Source organism: Bison bison, unplaced genomic scaffold, assembly GCF_000754665.1.
Source record: "Bison bison bison isolate TAMUID 2011002044 unplaced genomic scaffold, Bison_UMD1.0 scf7180017864516, whole genome shotgun sequence".
Taxonomy (NCBI): Eukaryota; Metazoa; Chordata; class Mammalia; order Artiodactyla; family Bovidae; genus Bison; species Bison bison.
Genome location: NW_011495069.1, coordinates 1,906,711 through 1,922,773, shown reverse-complemented (window position 1 = coordinate 1,922,773; position 16,063 = coordinate 1,906,711). Strand labels below are relative to the sequence as shown.

General features: G+C 57.3%; 1 protein-coding gene across 1 annotated transcript in view; it reads left to right on the top strand.

Moving 5' to 3' along the window:
* Positions 1 to 16,063, top strand: part of UBR4 (ubiquitin protein ligase E3 component n-recognin 4) — a 129,462-nt gene that overhangs the window by 110,270 nt on the left and 3,129 nt on the right. The window contains 12 exon segments of the mRNA XM_010830224.1: positions 1 to 61; positions 771 to 961; positions 1,392 to 1,565; positions 2,067 to 2,166; positions 5,670 to 5,888; positions 6,678 to 6,791; positions 7,680 to 7,822; positions 8,186 to 8,311; positions 9,420 to 9,614; positions 11,965 to 12,189; positions 15,213 to 15,303; positions 16,052 to 16,062. The exon segment at positions 1 to 61 is cut by the window's left edge and continues 9 nt beyond it. Of these exon segments, the coding sequence (XP_010828526.1) occupies positions 1 to 61; positions 771 to 961; positions 1,392 to 1,565; positions 2,067 to 2,166; positions 5,670 to 5,888; positions 6,678 to 6,791; positions 7,680 to 7,822; positions 8,186 to 8,311; positions 9,420 to 9,614; positions 11,965 to 12,189; positions 15,213 to 15,303; positions 16,052 to 16,062 (1,650 nt within the window).

The window sequence follows — 16,063 nt, the reverse complement described above, 5'->3', positions numbered from 1 at the left end:
GCTGAGCATCATGGAGATCATCCTGGACGAGTCCAACGCTGAGCCCCTGAGCGAGGACAAGGTGGGTGGGGCCGGCCTGTGCATCCACAGGCACCGTCTTGTCGCCAGCCACTGGCTTACTTGGGTCTAGCTGTGTCAGCCAGGAATGATCGAACCTTCTCAGCTGGTAGGAGTGGCAACCATTCCTGATGGTGATGTCATTGCATCAAAGCCCGAAATCCACAAATTCAGAGGAAACAAAGCGGCTGCTCCAGCTCACAGACGGGGGCCTTAGTGCAGCCCCTCATTTCACAGCTGAGGATGCTCCAAGCCTAGAGGAATGAAGCGAGCCGTTTGGTATCATATAGTTGGTATCTTACTGTATAGTTAGACGCCTAGAACTCAGGTCTCCAGCTCCCAGTTCAGTTTCTCTCCACTTGGTGCCCCTGTGTATTCCTGTGGTCTTGTTGGTGCTGATTTTTGGCTAGAGATATGACCAAATGAATACCAGGGAGCCTACACTGTCTTGGGGAGGGGAAAGCCTGTGTTGTATTTTGACCACCTGTATGGGTATATTTGACCACTAAGAATAGAACCAGCGCCGAAACTTAGAAACTGATTTTTGAGGTGGAGCTCCCACTGCTGATTGTCCCCAGGAAGTGCTGAGACACTGCTCTTCTGAGGCTACTTCTGGTGGCTCTGATGGAAGTGGATAACCTTTCAGGGCCAGTTGTTGGCTGCAGCCAAAGTCCCGGCCGTGTTAGCAGGACTTCCATCCTTTCTTCTCGTAGGGCAACCTCCTTCTGACGGGTGACAAGGATCAGCTCGTGATGCTCTTGGACCAGATCAACAGCACCTTTGTCCGCTCCAACCCTAGTGTGCTCCAGGGCCTGCTGCGCATCATCCCATACCTTTCCTTCGGGGAGGTGGAGAAAATGCAGATCTTGGTGGAGCGGTTCAAACCCTACTGCAGCTTTGATAAGTATGTGGCTTAGATTCAGACAGCTAACTGAGAGTCGCCGTGAAAGCCCTGAACCAGTTCTGGGAGACTAAGGAAGAATCACCTGAGTTTCTATTAGATTTTTGTGTACCAGTCTGGCCTTTTAGGGGATTGGTCTAACTGGGGAGGCAGAAAGTGAAAATATATTGTGTTAAAGCAGCAGTTGGTGAGGCAGAGAAGGCGAGCTGGTTGGAGGGACTCAGGTGTGCAAAAGCAGAAAATGCGAGAGAAGGTTGGGAATTTGGGGAACGTGGCAGAGAAGAGGGACTATGGCAGGAGGCAGGTGGGAAGGGTCTTCTGTTAGGCTCAGGAGTCGGTACTCTAGGACTTTGAGGCTTGTGAGCCAGGAGAATGACACGATCAGCTCTTGTTGCTCCTTTCACACTCTCAGGGTCTTTGCTCTTTCGTCCAGGTATGATGAAGATCACAGTGGCGATGATAAGGTCTTCCTGGACTGCTTCTGTAAAATTGCAGCTGGCATCAAGAACAACAGCAATGGGCATCAGCTGAAGGATCTGATTCTGCAGAAGGGAATCACTCAGAGTGCCCTGGACTACATGAAGAAGCACATCCCCAGCGCCAAGAAGTAAGCAGCGCCGCCCTCCTTCCCTCTCCCTGCTTCCTTCTCTTCTTCATCGTCTGGGCATCCCTCAGCCTTCCTTGGGGTCGCCCTCCCCTCTGGAAACTGTCCAGGTGACCATGCAGCCCTTGGGGCTGTGGGAAAGGGTGGCAGTTTGTTGGCTTCTGTTTCAAGCACTCATTTCTCTTTTAAAGACTTACTTGTTTGGCTGTGCTGGGATTAGCTGCAGTGCGCAAGATCTTTAGTTGCTGCATGTGGGATGTAGTTCCCTGACCAGGGGTCGAACCTGGGCCCCCTGCTTGGGGAGCTCAGAGTCTTAGCCAGTGGCCCATCAGGGAAGTCCCTCAGGTCCTCCTTCTCCCTGGTTTCTCAGCTGAGCTGGGTGGTCCGCTGTGACTCTACGGTGCGCTGGAAGGTGCGGTCGCGTCTAAACAAGCCAGGACCACCGGCCGGTCTAGGTGGCCTTTGCCTCTCTGGCCTGCTCATAAGCCTCTCTTTGCTTTGCAGTCTGGATGCTGACATCTGGAAAAAGTTTTTGTCTCGCCCAGCCCTGCCGTTCATCTTGAGGCTTCTTCGGGGGCTAGCCATCCAGCACCCTGCCACCCAGGTGAGTGACCAGCATGCACGGGGGCCTTTCTCTGGAGCAGGACACGTCATGTGAGGGAACCACACCCTCTGTGCTCTTCTCCCACGACTGAGTGAAGGTGACCACCTCAGTTAGCCTTGAGCTGGAAACTGCCCTAGTGTATAAGAGTCCCAGAGTAGACAGACTCTCAGAAGTCACCTGGTTCATCTCTCGGTGTGCAGAGAGGATTAAGTTACACTTGTGTTTTCCTCATTCAGTTCATTCTTATGTGGGGCTTCGTTACCTCACGGCTCAGCTGAGCAGCATTTGTGAGGGTGTGGCTGGCCAGGGAGGTGAAAGCTGCCTTCTGGCCACAGTCCCTGGGACATTTGTAACACCATCACTGCCAGCTTCTGCTCTGTGCAGGCAGCTGAAAACCCGGTTTGCAGGGGGGCCCACCCTGTGCGCCGTGTTGCTCATTCCTGATAGTCACTGGGTCGAGATATCTGTTACCCTCACGAATAGTAATTGACCCAGACAGGTGGCCAGTCTGGATTACTTTGTTTTAATTAACCTATTATTTTGAGATAACTAGATTCAGATGCAGTTGTTGAGAAATGTTACAGAGACGTCGTGTATCGCCTTCACTTAGCTTCTCTCAGTACTGCATCTTGCAAAACTGTAGTAAATCATCATAGCCCGGGCGTCGGCACCCACGCCGTCAAGCTTCAGGACCGCTCCATCACCACAGGGCTCCCTCCTGTGGTCCCTCACAGCCGCATCCCCCTCTCCGGGCAGCCGCTGACCTGGCCTCCATCTCCCCAGATCTGGCCTGTCTAGGATGCTGAGCACAAAGTGGAATTAAGTGGCGTGTGACTTTGGCCTTTCTCACTCAGCGTACTGTCTGGCGTCCACCCTGACTGCCGTGGGTGCCAGTGGTTTGTTGCTTCTCGTTGCTGAGTAGTCCCCGGTGGGGATGCCCTGTGGCCTGTTTAACCATCACCAGCTAAAGGGCATCTGGGTCGTTGATTGTGAATCGAGTGGACTAACTTCACGTGCAGGATTCTGTGTGAACACGTGCTCATTTCTCTGGGTCGAGTGCCCAAGACTGCGGTTGCATTGGCTTTTGTAGTGGTCGCGTTACTTTGTTTTACAAGAAGCTGCCAGGCTGCTGTCTGGAGGGGCTGCGCTGCTCCACCCTCCCCTCGGCAGAATCTGAGCGACCCTGCCTTATCCATCCTCGCCCGCATTTGGGGGTGCCAGCGTTCTTCGTTTCAGCCGTGCCGATAGATGGAGGGTGGTCTCGTGGTTTAATCTGTTTCTCTGGCGGCTGAGGACGCTCGTTGCGCATCTTTCCGTATCCCTCCTCTGTCTTCAGCGACAGGCGTTTCTGTATTTCTTGCCCCATTTCTAGTAGTAGCATGTTTTTGACGTTGGGTTTTGAGAGTCCTCAGGGCTGCCTTTTTTGTTGTTGTTTCCACATTCTCATTTAGTGATGTTTTCTGAAAACTCATTCTAAAAATGTGTTTAGCTGGCCACAATAAAGATCTTCCATATGTCTTGCTCAAATAGCTGTTGTTTTCAACTTTTTTTCAGTTCAGTAGTAATAGTCATAATCAGTGCATCTTTATGGGTAATTCTTCCTGCATAATGGTTTTCACTATTTTCCCCCCGTCTTTGTAGCATCGTTATTTTGAATGTGGATAAATCAAGGGACAGAATTGTAATTTGACCAGTGGCAACACATTGACTTGAGAACTCTGGTCAGTGGGTTCCAGGCTTATTCTTAGTTACTAATTGGGTTCTTTTTTAAAATAAGGCTTCATCTAGGTAGATGCTTGGCATTCCTGCTCCCGACCACTCACTCTTTCACCACGAGTGTGTGTAGTGCCCGTCACGCACCTGAGCTGTGCTAGGCTGAAGCAACACTGGCGAGTGAAACAGTCCCCGTGTGAGTCCTCCAGAGCTCGCTCTCTGGTGGAAGATAGGGCTCAGGACATAGGGTATCAGAGCACGGGGTACATATGCAGTGTGGAAGGGGTCAAAGGAAAGGGGATTTCTAAGAGGAGAATATGGTGCCTGCAAAGGCTCAGAGGTGAGAGAGCTAGAAACGTTCGAGGAACTGAGAGCAGTTCCAGTTGGGGGAGGCCTGGCAAGAGTTGGTGCTGGAGACATCAGTGCGGGTCCACATCACGTTCCCCAAGGAGAGCAGTGTGTGGTGTCTCCCAAGGGTGGTGCCCCTGGCTATTCCCTGGAGGATGAATTGCGGGACGGTGACATGGGAGGCGGGAAGGACAGTTTATTAGAATCTGGGTGAGAGCCTCTGGTGGCTGAACTCCAGTTAGTGAGGTGGACAGTGAATGGATTCCACAGAGATCTCGGGGGTGGAGTAAACGGGGTTTGGAGATTTAGTGCTCATGGGCAGTGAAGAAGCTGGGTGAATCAAGAACTCTGCTCAGTGTCTGGACTGAGCGACAGGAGGTGCCACTGAAAGAGATGAGAACTCGGGGGTTTGGAAGTGAGTGAAGGGAGGCAGTCCGTGATACTCGATTATTAGTGTGTGGTCTGTCCTCCTGACCAGAGTGTGAGCTTCGGGCGGGCAGGGGCATCACGTGCATGGGTGTGCATGCACACTTGGACAGTAAGCACCCCGCATGCACCGTTCAGTCGGCCGTTCAGCTCTGAGTTCAGCGTTCAGAGTTGTCGAGACGTGAGCTACCGTGTCGTTGTGCTGAAGAACAAAGTGGACATGTACGTACCTGCTGTGAAGCTCGATTGATGAGCTAGTGACTCAAGTTGATTGCTGAACTTTAAGGTCACAGGTTGACTTAGATTTCGATTGAGTGTCGGCTCTGTAGTGATTGGTGACCTGGGGTGTGGCAAGGCCTCACAGCGGGCAGAGCCATCTGCCCTCGGCGGGGCGATGCGCTCACACCCCTGCGGGTGGCGGGCTGCTGTCACGCAGCAGCTGCCAGCATTTTTAAGCACGGGGTCTTCTGGTTTGTATTCGTTTCTTTCTAAGCTCTTTCTCTTTCCTACTCCCACGTGTGCTTGTGAGTCTGGAATACTCCAGTTGAGAAAACGCCCGTGCTCCTGGGCTTGGAGGGCCTGGGGGCCCCAGATGCAGCACGCAGCACAGCCCCTGTCGGTGTTGGGGGCCAGCCCTCCTCGGTGCGGTCACTGAGTTCACCACTGAGGCCTTATCAGGCGCCGCTTCTCTGGAGCGTCTGACCTGAGCCCCGTTCACGTTCACTGTGCTGGGTGCTCTACCTGATTCAGTCATCACAGCGACCCTGGCCTGCCCCCGTTTTATAGCTGGGGGTATTGAGGACTGCAGAGCGTGGTGACTACTCGGGTCAGTGGCAGAGTCTAACCTCCATTTGTCCAAATCTCTCGAAGTGTAAAATCAAAGGATCCGATTGAAACCAAGCAGATGACGTGAGACTGTGCACATTGTTTTTGTTTTCTTCCAACCTGGAACCTCCTGAGAAGAACACGTGCCCATGCACTTGGTGGCCTGCAGCTCTCTGGTCCTTTCTTGGCAGGTTCTGATTGGAACCGACTCCATCACAAACCTGCATAAACTGGAGCAGGTGTCCAGCGACGAGGGCATTGGGACCCTGGCTGAGAACCTGCTGGAGGCGCTGCGGGAGCACCCCGACGTGAACAAGAAGATCGACGCAGCCCGCAGGGAGACCCGGGCCGAGAAGAAGCGCATGGCCATGGCCATGCGGCAGAAAGCGCTGGGCACGCTGGGCATGACGGTACCACCTGCCCGGGGCCCCTGCCTGTTGACAGGGGGGTTTAGGAGCTGGGGTCGGGCATGTGAAGATGCAGGCTGGGAGGTGGGTGGGGGGTGGGGTGTGAGGCGCCGTGCCCGACGCTTTGCTTAGAGATGTGACTGTCACTGCTCTGCTCTGCGCTGCAGAGGTCAGATGGCTCAGATTTACAGAGACTTTAGAAATGGTGATGGCTCTTGTAAGATTTTGTTTAAGCCCCTCATGTGTGTCTGTGAGGTTGACATTACACCCATTGTTCAGATGAACTAGTTGGGGCTGAGAGGTGCAGTAAGCAGGCCAGGGCACATAGCTAATACGTGGCTGGCAGGCATTTGAACCCAGGTCTGTGTGACACAGGGGGCTCTGGGCTCTCTTCACTGCCCCACCTTGGAAGAGGCCGCAATCCTGTGAGACCGAACTCTGTGTCAGCAGATTTAAAACTCTCATGGGAACAGTAAATGAATCGTGTGCTGCAGCCCTCAGCAGCCGAGGCCTGGGCTTGCTGGCACAAGGAGGGGGACCTTACTGGTGGCAGGTGGCCACTGGCCGGGGTTCCAGCCAGATGGTTTCCTCTGCTTCAGTGGTTCCTGTAGGGAGAGAAGAGCAGGCGGATCTGGGTCTGCACCCTCATTAGAAGCCAACTGAAGAGGTTTCCTTTCAGCGCAACCGTCCTTTCCCCATATGTAGAGGGTCAGCGTGTGCCTGCGTGTCCTGGGCCCGCGGGGAGGGTGGGTAGCAGCCCCATCTGACCCGACCCCTGGGCCCCCCTTGCAGACCAACGAGAAGGGCCAGGTGGTGACGAAGACGGCACTGCTGAAGCAGATGGAGGAGCTGATCGAGGAGCCGGGCCTCACGTGCTGCATCTGCAGGGAGGGCTACAAGTTCCAGGTGCGCTGCCGGGCCCCGCCGGGGCTCACGTCCGAGGGCCAGCCGTCCTCTTCAGAGGCGGCAGGTAGACTGATCTGAACAGTCGCAGCAGCAGCAACTGCCGCTCATTGAGTCAGGCCCTGTGCCCAGAGCCTTTATGTCAGCTGAGTAACTTTATCTTTAAACGTGTAATGAAGAGCCCTCATCTGTGGATGAGAAAACAGTACCCGTAGCAAAGGCAGAGTTCTAGGCCAGTTCAGAGCCGGGGCTGTTAAAAGACACCATGCTGCCCCCGTTCAGGTAACCTGGCGAGAAGGGCAGGACCTCAGCTTTTTCGGCGCCACCGGACTCGCTTTACCACCTGGGAGCAGAGCAGCAGGCGGCCAGTTTGCTGCCCTGGGGCCTCAGGGGCGCCCTTTTCCTCTCCAGCTCGAGTTGACTTCCTCGCTCCTCAGCTTGCTGACTGGCAGGCGGCTGGGGCTCAAGGCCTGTAAGTCCCAAGGTGACACAGGCTCCTTGGGGCTTTCTGGTCAGTTTTGAAAAACAAGCGACTTAACAAGAAGCTGCTTTTTTCTTCATTTTCAGATGAATGCAGCAGAAAGAAAAGGACAGTTCAATCTTGCATTCCTGCCCCTCTGTCTGCGCAGCACCCACCTTATTTTGGTTGCTCCCCACAACCCTCATTTTACCGGGGCTGTGCCCCGCCAAGTGCTAAACCAAGTGGCTGCAGGGCTCACTGTCCCGTACTCGTGAACACAGCCCCTCGTAGGCATACAGCCCCCAGGGTTCCCTCTGCTCTGCTTCCCGTCCTCCCAGAGCCTGCTGTGGTGCTCCTCCTCACCTGCCTTCCTCCCAGAGCCTGCCGTGGCACTGCTCCTCACCTGTCCTCCTCTTCCCTCGTCTTTGCAGCCCACCAAGGTCCTGGGCATCTACACCTTCACCAAGCGGGTGGCCCTGGAAGAGATGGAGAGCAAGCCCCGGAAGCAGCAGGGCTACAGCACCGTGTCCCACTTCAACATCGTGCATTACGACTGCCACCTGGCGGCCGTCAGGTGGGCCTGCTTCCTGCAGTGTGGCCCCCACAGGCCTCCCCCGGCGTGTACTTCTTTCCCAGACCTGGGGGGCGGCAGGGAGCAGGCAGCTTGCGGGAGGCCCTGGCCTGGGAGGGGTTGGGGATGCCAGCCCTGAAGTTTTAATTGTGTTCCTTAGGTTTTGGGAAGTAGGGTGTCCTGCCTTCAGCCATGTAGGTCCCAGAACCATTCCTGGGAAAATGCACTTGACTTCTGGCCCAGGGTTGGTGAGAGCAGCCTTGCCTACTGGAGGCTGTGGGGCCGGCGTTTACCATCTCGTAGTTAGAAGCGGCTGCTCCTCTGTAGAGTCAGTAGTCACTTGTCCCTGCTCTCCTCCCAATCCAGGCTGGCTCGAGGCCGGGAAGAGTGGGAAAGCGCGGCCCTACAGAACGCCAACACCAAGTGCAACGGGCTCCTTCCGGTCTGGGGGCCCCACGTCCCCGAGTCAGCTTTTGCCACCTGCCTGGCGAGGTGAGCGTGGGGCGTGGGGCGTGGTGGAAAAGAGGAGGTCGGACCTCCCTGGTGGCCCAGTGCTTAGGGCCTGTGCTTTCACTGCAAGGGCTCAGGTTCAGTCCCTGGCTGGGGTACACAGGTCCCCCACGCTGTGTGGTGTGGGCAAAGAAAGGTGGAGGGGGGTTCCCCGGAGGCGGAGGAAGATCAGCCATCGGCTCAGCCCCGTCATCGTAGACCCACGTCCATCCTCACTTGCTCACGGGAGCCGCCTGGAGCAGGAGTGAGTCTGCTGAGAGAAGCCTGCACCCTCAGCACTTGGGCCCCGGGAGGAATCTCTGGTTTTCTGCTGCCTGCCCTTCTTTCCTGATCTTAGGACTCAAGACACAGGACCCCTGACTTGATCCTCGAGGCCAGAATTTCCCAGAGTTGACTTCCGTTCCTCTGAGGTTTAAATAATGAAAATAGCTTAACGGCTCGGGGAACACTGGTCTCCTTTCAAAGCTGCCCTTGTCCTAAAATCCAGAGTGGAGCAGTGGAGCCCTCTTTGAGGTCCTCATCCCCTACCTATGCCTAGGACAGTGGTGCGCGTCCTGAGTCCTGCCGTTGAGCTCAGGGATCTGGTCCTTGGCAGGGACGACGATGCAGGTCACACTAGACCACGTTGAGCTTTTCACCGTGTGTCAGAAACGAGGCCCAGGGTGAATCGGGCAGAGCCTGTGGAGATGGCGACGCATATTGATGTAGAAAAGCCTTTTTTCTTTTTTATGGAGGTTGAATAGATGATTCTCATGGATAGATCACCTTGGCAGAGTGGATAAGTCCTACTTTTCTTCTTCCGAAATGTAGTTCCAGTTGTCACAATACGTTCTATGACGTTAGTCTATCAAGGAGTGGGTCCCCAGGCCAGTGCGTTCTCATCAGAGCTCGCAGAACATCTCATTTAGCGAGAGCAGAAATGAGAGGGTGCCGTGCTCGTCCCCAGCCCTGCCCCGTCCTCTACTCTCCCTGTCGCTGCCTGTCTGTGGGTGTAACCTTCGCACCCATCTGGCCGGCGGGGGCCCTGCCTTCCCAGCGGGTCTTCGCCGTGAAGCTGGCTTCCACTTCGCCATCTGTCCCCTTCTCCCAGGCACAACACTTACCTCCAGGAGTGCACGGGCCAGCGGGAGCCCACGTACCAGCTTAACATCCACGACATCAAGCTGCTCTTCCTGCGCTTCGCCATGGAGCAGTCCTTCAGCGCGGACACGGGCGGGGGCGGCCGGGAGAGCAACATCCACCTGATCCCGTACATCGTGCACACCGTGCTCTACGTGCTGAACACGTGCGTACCCGCCCGGGCCCTGAGCGCCGCAGTCTGTTCCAGAGCTAGCGCTGGACCCCGGGCGGCATTTACTGAAGTAGGAACGTTTGCCTTTTTGGAGTCACTCAGGATGAAGCGGTAGACGCTTCCTTTTCCAGAGCAGTCTCATCTCCCTCCGAGGGCTGCATCCTAGGACTGACCTTGGGCCAGAGCGGGAGCAGGGAGCGGGAGAGGCCAAACCATCGAAGCTTCTGCTTCAGCATAGCCCCAGCTTGCAAGACTGTTCCCTCGGGTCAGGGCCAAAACAGACCGGCTGTTCCCGGTGAGGTGTCATGGCTGGAGGGCGCGGCAGGACCGAGGGCCTGGTATCCGTAAGTGCAGACTGGACTTGCTGTCCGCGCTTCCTCTCCAGTGAGTGAGGCTCTGGTGGCTGTGAGGGGGAGGGCGGCTGAGGAGGAAGATGGCCCAGAAAACAGCCCAGGTACCCTCACCTGTGTGTACACTGGGGGCGGTTAGGTGTCCCTGAGAGGGCAGAGAGTAGTCAGTCGTTCTGCCTCGCTTTAAAAAGCCAGCTGAAAGATGGAAAGTGCTTAGCTCCTTGATTTGATTGAAATGGTTTTATGCCTTCTAGTGAGAGTCTCCCGTCCGTGGGGCGGGTGCCGACAGGTGGAGAGGCTGAGTCCAGCCCACCCGAGGCAGCTGCACTCAGTTCAGGCAACAGAGTGATCATTCTCTTACCCTTTCTGGTCTTCAGCAGAGTGATTTTCTCCTTCCCTCCCGTTTCCCCATGAGGTAGAAGGCCGCTCTGGAGATGGCAGTCTTCATTGTTAGAGAGGCGCTGGCGGGTCTCCACCCATCATGACCTCACCCGCTCAGCTGTTTAGACCAAGGAAACAGCCTGCGTTGTTGACAGCCTGAGCATTCCCATCGCCCTCGCAGTGCCTCAGGCCTGAGCAGCGCTCCCCGCCCCGGCCGTGGACCTCTAAGGGGCCCTTGTGTCTTCTTGGCAGCCGTGAGGTGGCAGGGGCTGCCCTGTTCTCTGGGGAGCGAAGCGGGCCTGGAGAGGCCGTGTGCTTTGCCTGGCGGAACAGAGCCCATGGCCTCAGGCGTCTCTGCGTCTCCCATGCCAGACGCGCATAACTCAGCTCCGGCCCCTTAGCTGGGGCGGCATGGCCTCCCGTTGTCTCAGTCCCTGAGGGCTGAGCCGGCAGCCGCACAGAGAGGCCCCGCCTTCTTCCTTCAGCGGCTCACGGCGTGTGAGCTTGGTCACGGGGGCTGGTTGAGCAGGGCTCACGGCCTTTGTATGTGAGGGCGAGTGTGTCACACACACCGTGGGCCAGCGGAGTTGAGTGCGTCCTGCGATGGCACGAAGCTTCTGGTTCCTGATTCTGAGTCTGGCGGCCCCTCCTGCCCCACTGCATCCCACCCGTGGAGCAGGAGAGGGCGCACTGTCCCCGTGCCCCCCCCCCCCGACCCAGCAGTGTCCGCAGCGCCATCCGCGGGCCTGGTGGCCTGGCGTGCGTGCCCACTTGTGTTGCGTTTTTACTTCCCTCCAGAGAGTTAGGCCAGGGCGGCAAGCACTCTGGGTCTGAGAGCGCCATCCCGGTCTTAAGGGGAGAGTGGCCTCCCAGGGCCCACCCAGGGGCTTGCGGAAGCTTCCTGGCCAAGAGAGTGGGGATCCACGCTGGGGAGGCCGGGCCAGGCAGCCTGGTCGGAGCCCGGTCCCTCCCTTAACACGAGGTGGTAGCTGTCCCCCTGGGTTGCTGCGAGGATCGAACGCGATAACCTTAGCACACACCCGGCGGTGAAGTATGGTCACCGTTGTTACTGCAGTTCAGACGGGCGCGAGAACGAGAGGTAGGGCTCGCTGGAAGAATCTGGTCTAATGAAGGAGACAGGACAGGAGAGCCTTAAGAGAGCGAACCAGAAAGGCCTAGGAGAGACACCGGGGGCAAATGCCGTGTGGACAGTTAGCGTACTGAGACTCGTGGGGTTGGGGGCTGTGGGCCGTGGGCTCAGTCAGAGACTCCAAACCAGTGACTTGAATCACATCACCTCATCCCCCAGGCCTTCAGATACCCTGATAAAGCGGTGCTGGCTGTCACGTTCCAGGGTCATTAGAACACTGAGATGGTGGAGGGTTTGTGAAAGTGCTGGTCACGTGCACACTGGAGTTGTGTGGAGCTGGACTGGGGGTGGGCAAGGAGGATACTGCCAAGCAGGACTTGGGGGGCGGGCTGCTCCGCTTGGAGAGGGGCGGGAGGGGCCGCCCGTTCAGGAAGCTTCCCAGCGGGAAGCCGAGCACAGCCTCACCCCTCTTGCGGCTCGGGCCTGTGTCTGCCCTGCTCTCAGGGTGACCCCTTTCTTCCAGAACCCGAGCAACATCCCGAGAGGAGAAGAACCTCCAGGGCTTTCTGGAGCAGCCCAAGGAGAAGTGGGTGGAGAGTGCCTTCGAAGTGGACGGGCCCCACTATTTCACGGTCCTGGCCCTGCACATCCTGCCCCCGGAGAAGTGGCGAGCCGTCCGTGTGGAGATCCTGCGGAGGCTGCTGGTGACCTCCCAGGCTCGGGCAGTCTCTCCAGGTGGAGCCACCAGGTTGGTATTTGCTTCGGGAAGCATCTGCTTGGGAGGTTGTTGCCTGGGCTCTGAAACCCACTCTGCAGGACTGGCTGAATGTCGGGTGCTGAGAGGAGGCCGCTCGTCAGCCTTTGGTTGACCCTTACCCCGCTCAGACTGTCTCACCGAGAGTCTCGGCCTGATGGCGGACAGATGCCGGCTGCCTCTGGGGCAGGTGTTCAGCCTCTAGAAGTGGAGCTGGGCTCACCTCTGGGAAATACCTCAGGGAGGAAGCCACCCAGGCACCGCGTGAAGCCTCTCAGGAGAAGAATTCGGGCCGGCAGGTGGCTGGGACAGGCAGTCCGGTTTTCCGAATCTTGCTAGTCCCGGCTTAAACTAGCCAAGCCTCAGGGCTGTGCTCGGGAACTTCTTTTCTGACACTGAACGTGTCATCTCTCTCCTTGCTCACGTTCCTCTCCCGTCTGCCCCGCATTCCATGAGCCTGTCCTCTGTCTCTGCTATTGGACACCTCCCGAAGAAGGGCATTTCAGGAAAGAAGCGGTCTTCATTTTCATGACCCTGTGTTGTGATCTGGGTCATCAGGGAGGTGTCTTGAGGGAAACACCTGCAAATGATAACATGGATTGTTGGGCCTGCATGGATTGCCGCACTCTAGGTGGGCCCCGTCACGCGGCTCTCGGCCTGGGGTGGCCCCAGCCATCTGCATTCTCAGGCTGCAGAGTAGGGTGTGGGTTGGTGGCTTGCTTCTGCCCCTTGAGGGAAACCTGCTTCGCTGTGGGGAGTGCCTAGGGTTCGAGGGGACATTTCCAACAAGGGCACAGAGGAGGAGCTTTAGGCCCCAGTGGTGACAAGCCAAGTGGAAACACCCGTGGGCCTGCATTTCGCACCTGGTGTCTCCACTCCGTCAGCTCGTTTATCACGCCGGTAGTTGTGGGCACCTCCTGGCCCAGAGAGCAGGTTGGAGCTCTGCTGGTGGATCCCCCTGCCCCCATTCCAGACCAAGCACTTCCCAGGGTTTCCCAAGAGCCTGAAGCATTATTAGTTAGCTTGTTTTATTGTTGTCGAAGGATAGCTCAGGAATCAGCCCATAGCTCACTCCTAGGAATCAGAAAGTTAGACATGGGAGGTACTGAGTTGTGGATGAGCAGAGTTGGCCTGCGTCCACAGCGCAGAGCGGCTGCTCACTGGGCGCAGGGCCTCGGTGACAGGTGTGAAACCCGTGCCCACAGGAGCTGTGCGGCGTTCACTTAGGAGACTGGAATTCATTACTGTCCCGGGCAGTTCAGGAAAAGCCGATCTGGTCACAGCTTAATTAGGAGATCCAGCGTGAGCTGGCCCGTGAGCTGCCATTTTCTCTGCAGCAGTTTGGTCACCTTCACTGATGAGCCTTAAGTAATTAAGTCAGGCAGGGCCACCCCGGATTCCTGCCACCAAAGCATAAGAGCAGCGCAGGCAGGGCGTGGGGGTGTGAGCGGGGCGGTGGGGCAGTGGGACTCCTCCAAGGAGGGCGCGGCAGTGCTGCCCAGCGGCTTCCTGCTGAGTCCATTGTGGGGGAAGGGGGCAGATACACGGAATCTGGGAATTTGCATAAAGTTGCTTTCTCCTGCGGGTTTCACATTCAGGAAAGAGTCTTCTGCGAGGAACTCGCCAGCATTTAAGCCTGGGACGTTCCTAGACGTCCGTCAGAGCCTCCCTGTTGCCGCCTGCCAGCACGCAGACCTGCAGGGAGAGAGCTCCCGCCCTGCCTCCAGGCCCACCCCGCAGCAGGCCTCCCTTTAGACCACGTGTGTGCACGCGCTGTGGGAGGGGAGGAGGCGGGCGCTCTGGAGAGGCTGGGGGCGGCGGGGTACAGGTAGCATGCTTTAGCAAGCGGCGCCGTCTCCGTTGTCCTTTTACTTTGGTTAAGAGCTTAAATGTTTACTGAGTGCAGGTGTGGATGGCTTGTCCTGTGCTCAGTCCCTTCACTCGAGGCCCATACGGACAGTGTGCTTTTAGCCTCTTAAATGAATGACGTCTGTGCTTGTCTTAGAGTCTCGTGTTTATAAACACCTGTGCTGTGCGTGCACACACATTTTAGTACCAAGTCTGGTCCCTGTGGTTGCAAGCTCTGTTTCAAGGGGTAGAATCTCCACGACAAGGGTTTCTCTAGCCTTTCCAGACAACACCTACCCTAGATCTTGGGTCGTAGAGACCGAACCCTGGCACCGGCACTTCACCCCCTATGCGGAGAGGACTGGCCTTCCTGGCTTTCACGCTGGTTGTGCCTTCTGTAACCATTCCTGAGGCCCAGAGTGTCTGCCGAGAAGGCAGTGGACACTGCTACCACCAGGACCCCTGGGTATTCCTGGCCGGTCTCTAACCCTGAACTGAATCACTGGATGAGGTGACAGTGATGCAGGTCAGGAGCCCAGGGGTGTGGCGAGCAGTTCCGGGATTATGCGGGGATTTAGGAGGTGTCGGGTGTTTGCAGCTCCCGTCCCAGTCGTCACTGTTGCTCAAAACCAGCTTTCCACCAGCTTCTGTTTTTCAACACGGCACGTGGTTGATAAGTTACTGTGCGTGGCTAGTTGAGGTAAAATTCCCCTGGTGGGAACGTGAGGACCAAAGCAGAGCCTTTGTTTCCTCCCGCACTTACTAGATCCCGTCAAGTTTGAGAGCGTGTGTGGGGCTGAACCCAGGGAAGCGCGGGCTCCGCCTCGTCTCCTGGGGGCAGTAGTAGCCTTTTGGTTGCCGCGCCTGTAGCTTCTCTCCCCCTCTCCCCAACTCGGCAGGGTCACGGCTGAGGTGCCATGCACGGGACATCTGGTCTTGTGGTGAATAAGCCACGGGCCCTAGTGCCTCAGGAGCTCTCGCCCCGGCTGCTTTCCTCTGAGAAGATGGCTGAGGGGGCTGGATTGAGGGGCATGACTCCCAGGGTCCTTCCCGCTCCCGGAGCACGGGGCTTGACTCTTTTCCAGAAGATGGCTGAGGGGGCTGGATTGAGGGGCGTGACTCCCAGGGTCCTTCCCGCTCCCGGAGCACGGGGCTTGACTCTTTTCCAGGCTGACAGACAAGGCGTTGAAGGACTACTCAGCGTACCGCTCTTCCCTTCTCTTTTGGGCCCTCGTTGATCTCATTTACAACATGTTTAAGGTAAGGCGGCCCTGGGAGCGTGGCTGGGCTTGGCAGGCACGTGGACGTCCGTGTGGCAGCTCTGGCCCTGCCTCAGCCTCCGGCTCCACCAGCTCCCCCGGGAAACAGGCTGCGCCCGCCCGCCGTGGGAGGGTTTCCCGTGGCTTAGACCCTGCCGTGAGTGCATTTGTGTCCACGGCCATTCCGTCCCTGTGCCCCCGTCTGCTGCTGCTGCGGACCCTCTCCTTCAGGCGGGTGCCCCCACCCCACCCCCACAGTCACCCTTCAGTGGTCGCTCTCGTGCCTTTCTTGGAGCAAGTCCGTGGCCTTGTGTGAGCGTAACTTTTTCCAGCACAGCTTATATTAGCTTGGCCAAAAGGTTTGTTCCGTGAGATGGTGCGGAAAAACCCGAACGCACTTTTGGTCACCCTTATGATAGGGTTCCTCCTCTCTGCCTGGAGAGAGGGTTTACGGCCGGCTCCTTCCATCATCTGGGAGAAACAGCTCCGTTAAAGCGTGTTGGCGAGCCCCTCTCCTGGGGACGTGCTGGTGTGGAAGGTGTGGGAGGAGAGGGTGTGTGCCTGTCGAGGCGCGTAGCTTCCCAGGACTCGAGCCTGAGCGGGGCTGCGCGAGGGGTGGCCGGAAGCTCTGCTGCTCCGGGAAGCAGGGCGCGTGCCCCGGGAGAACGCGGGTGTGACGGGCGGGCGCGCTCCCTCCCTCCTCCGCTGGGGCCCCGGTGACCGCCCGGTCCGTCTCCTGCTGCTTGTAGAAGGTGCCGACC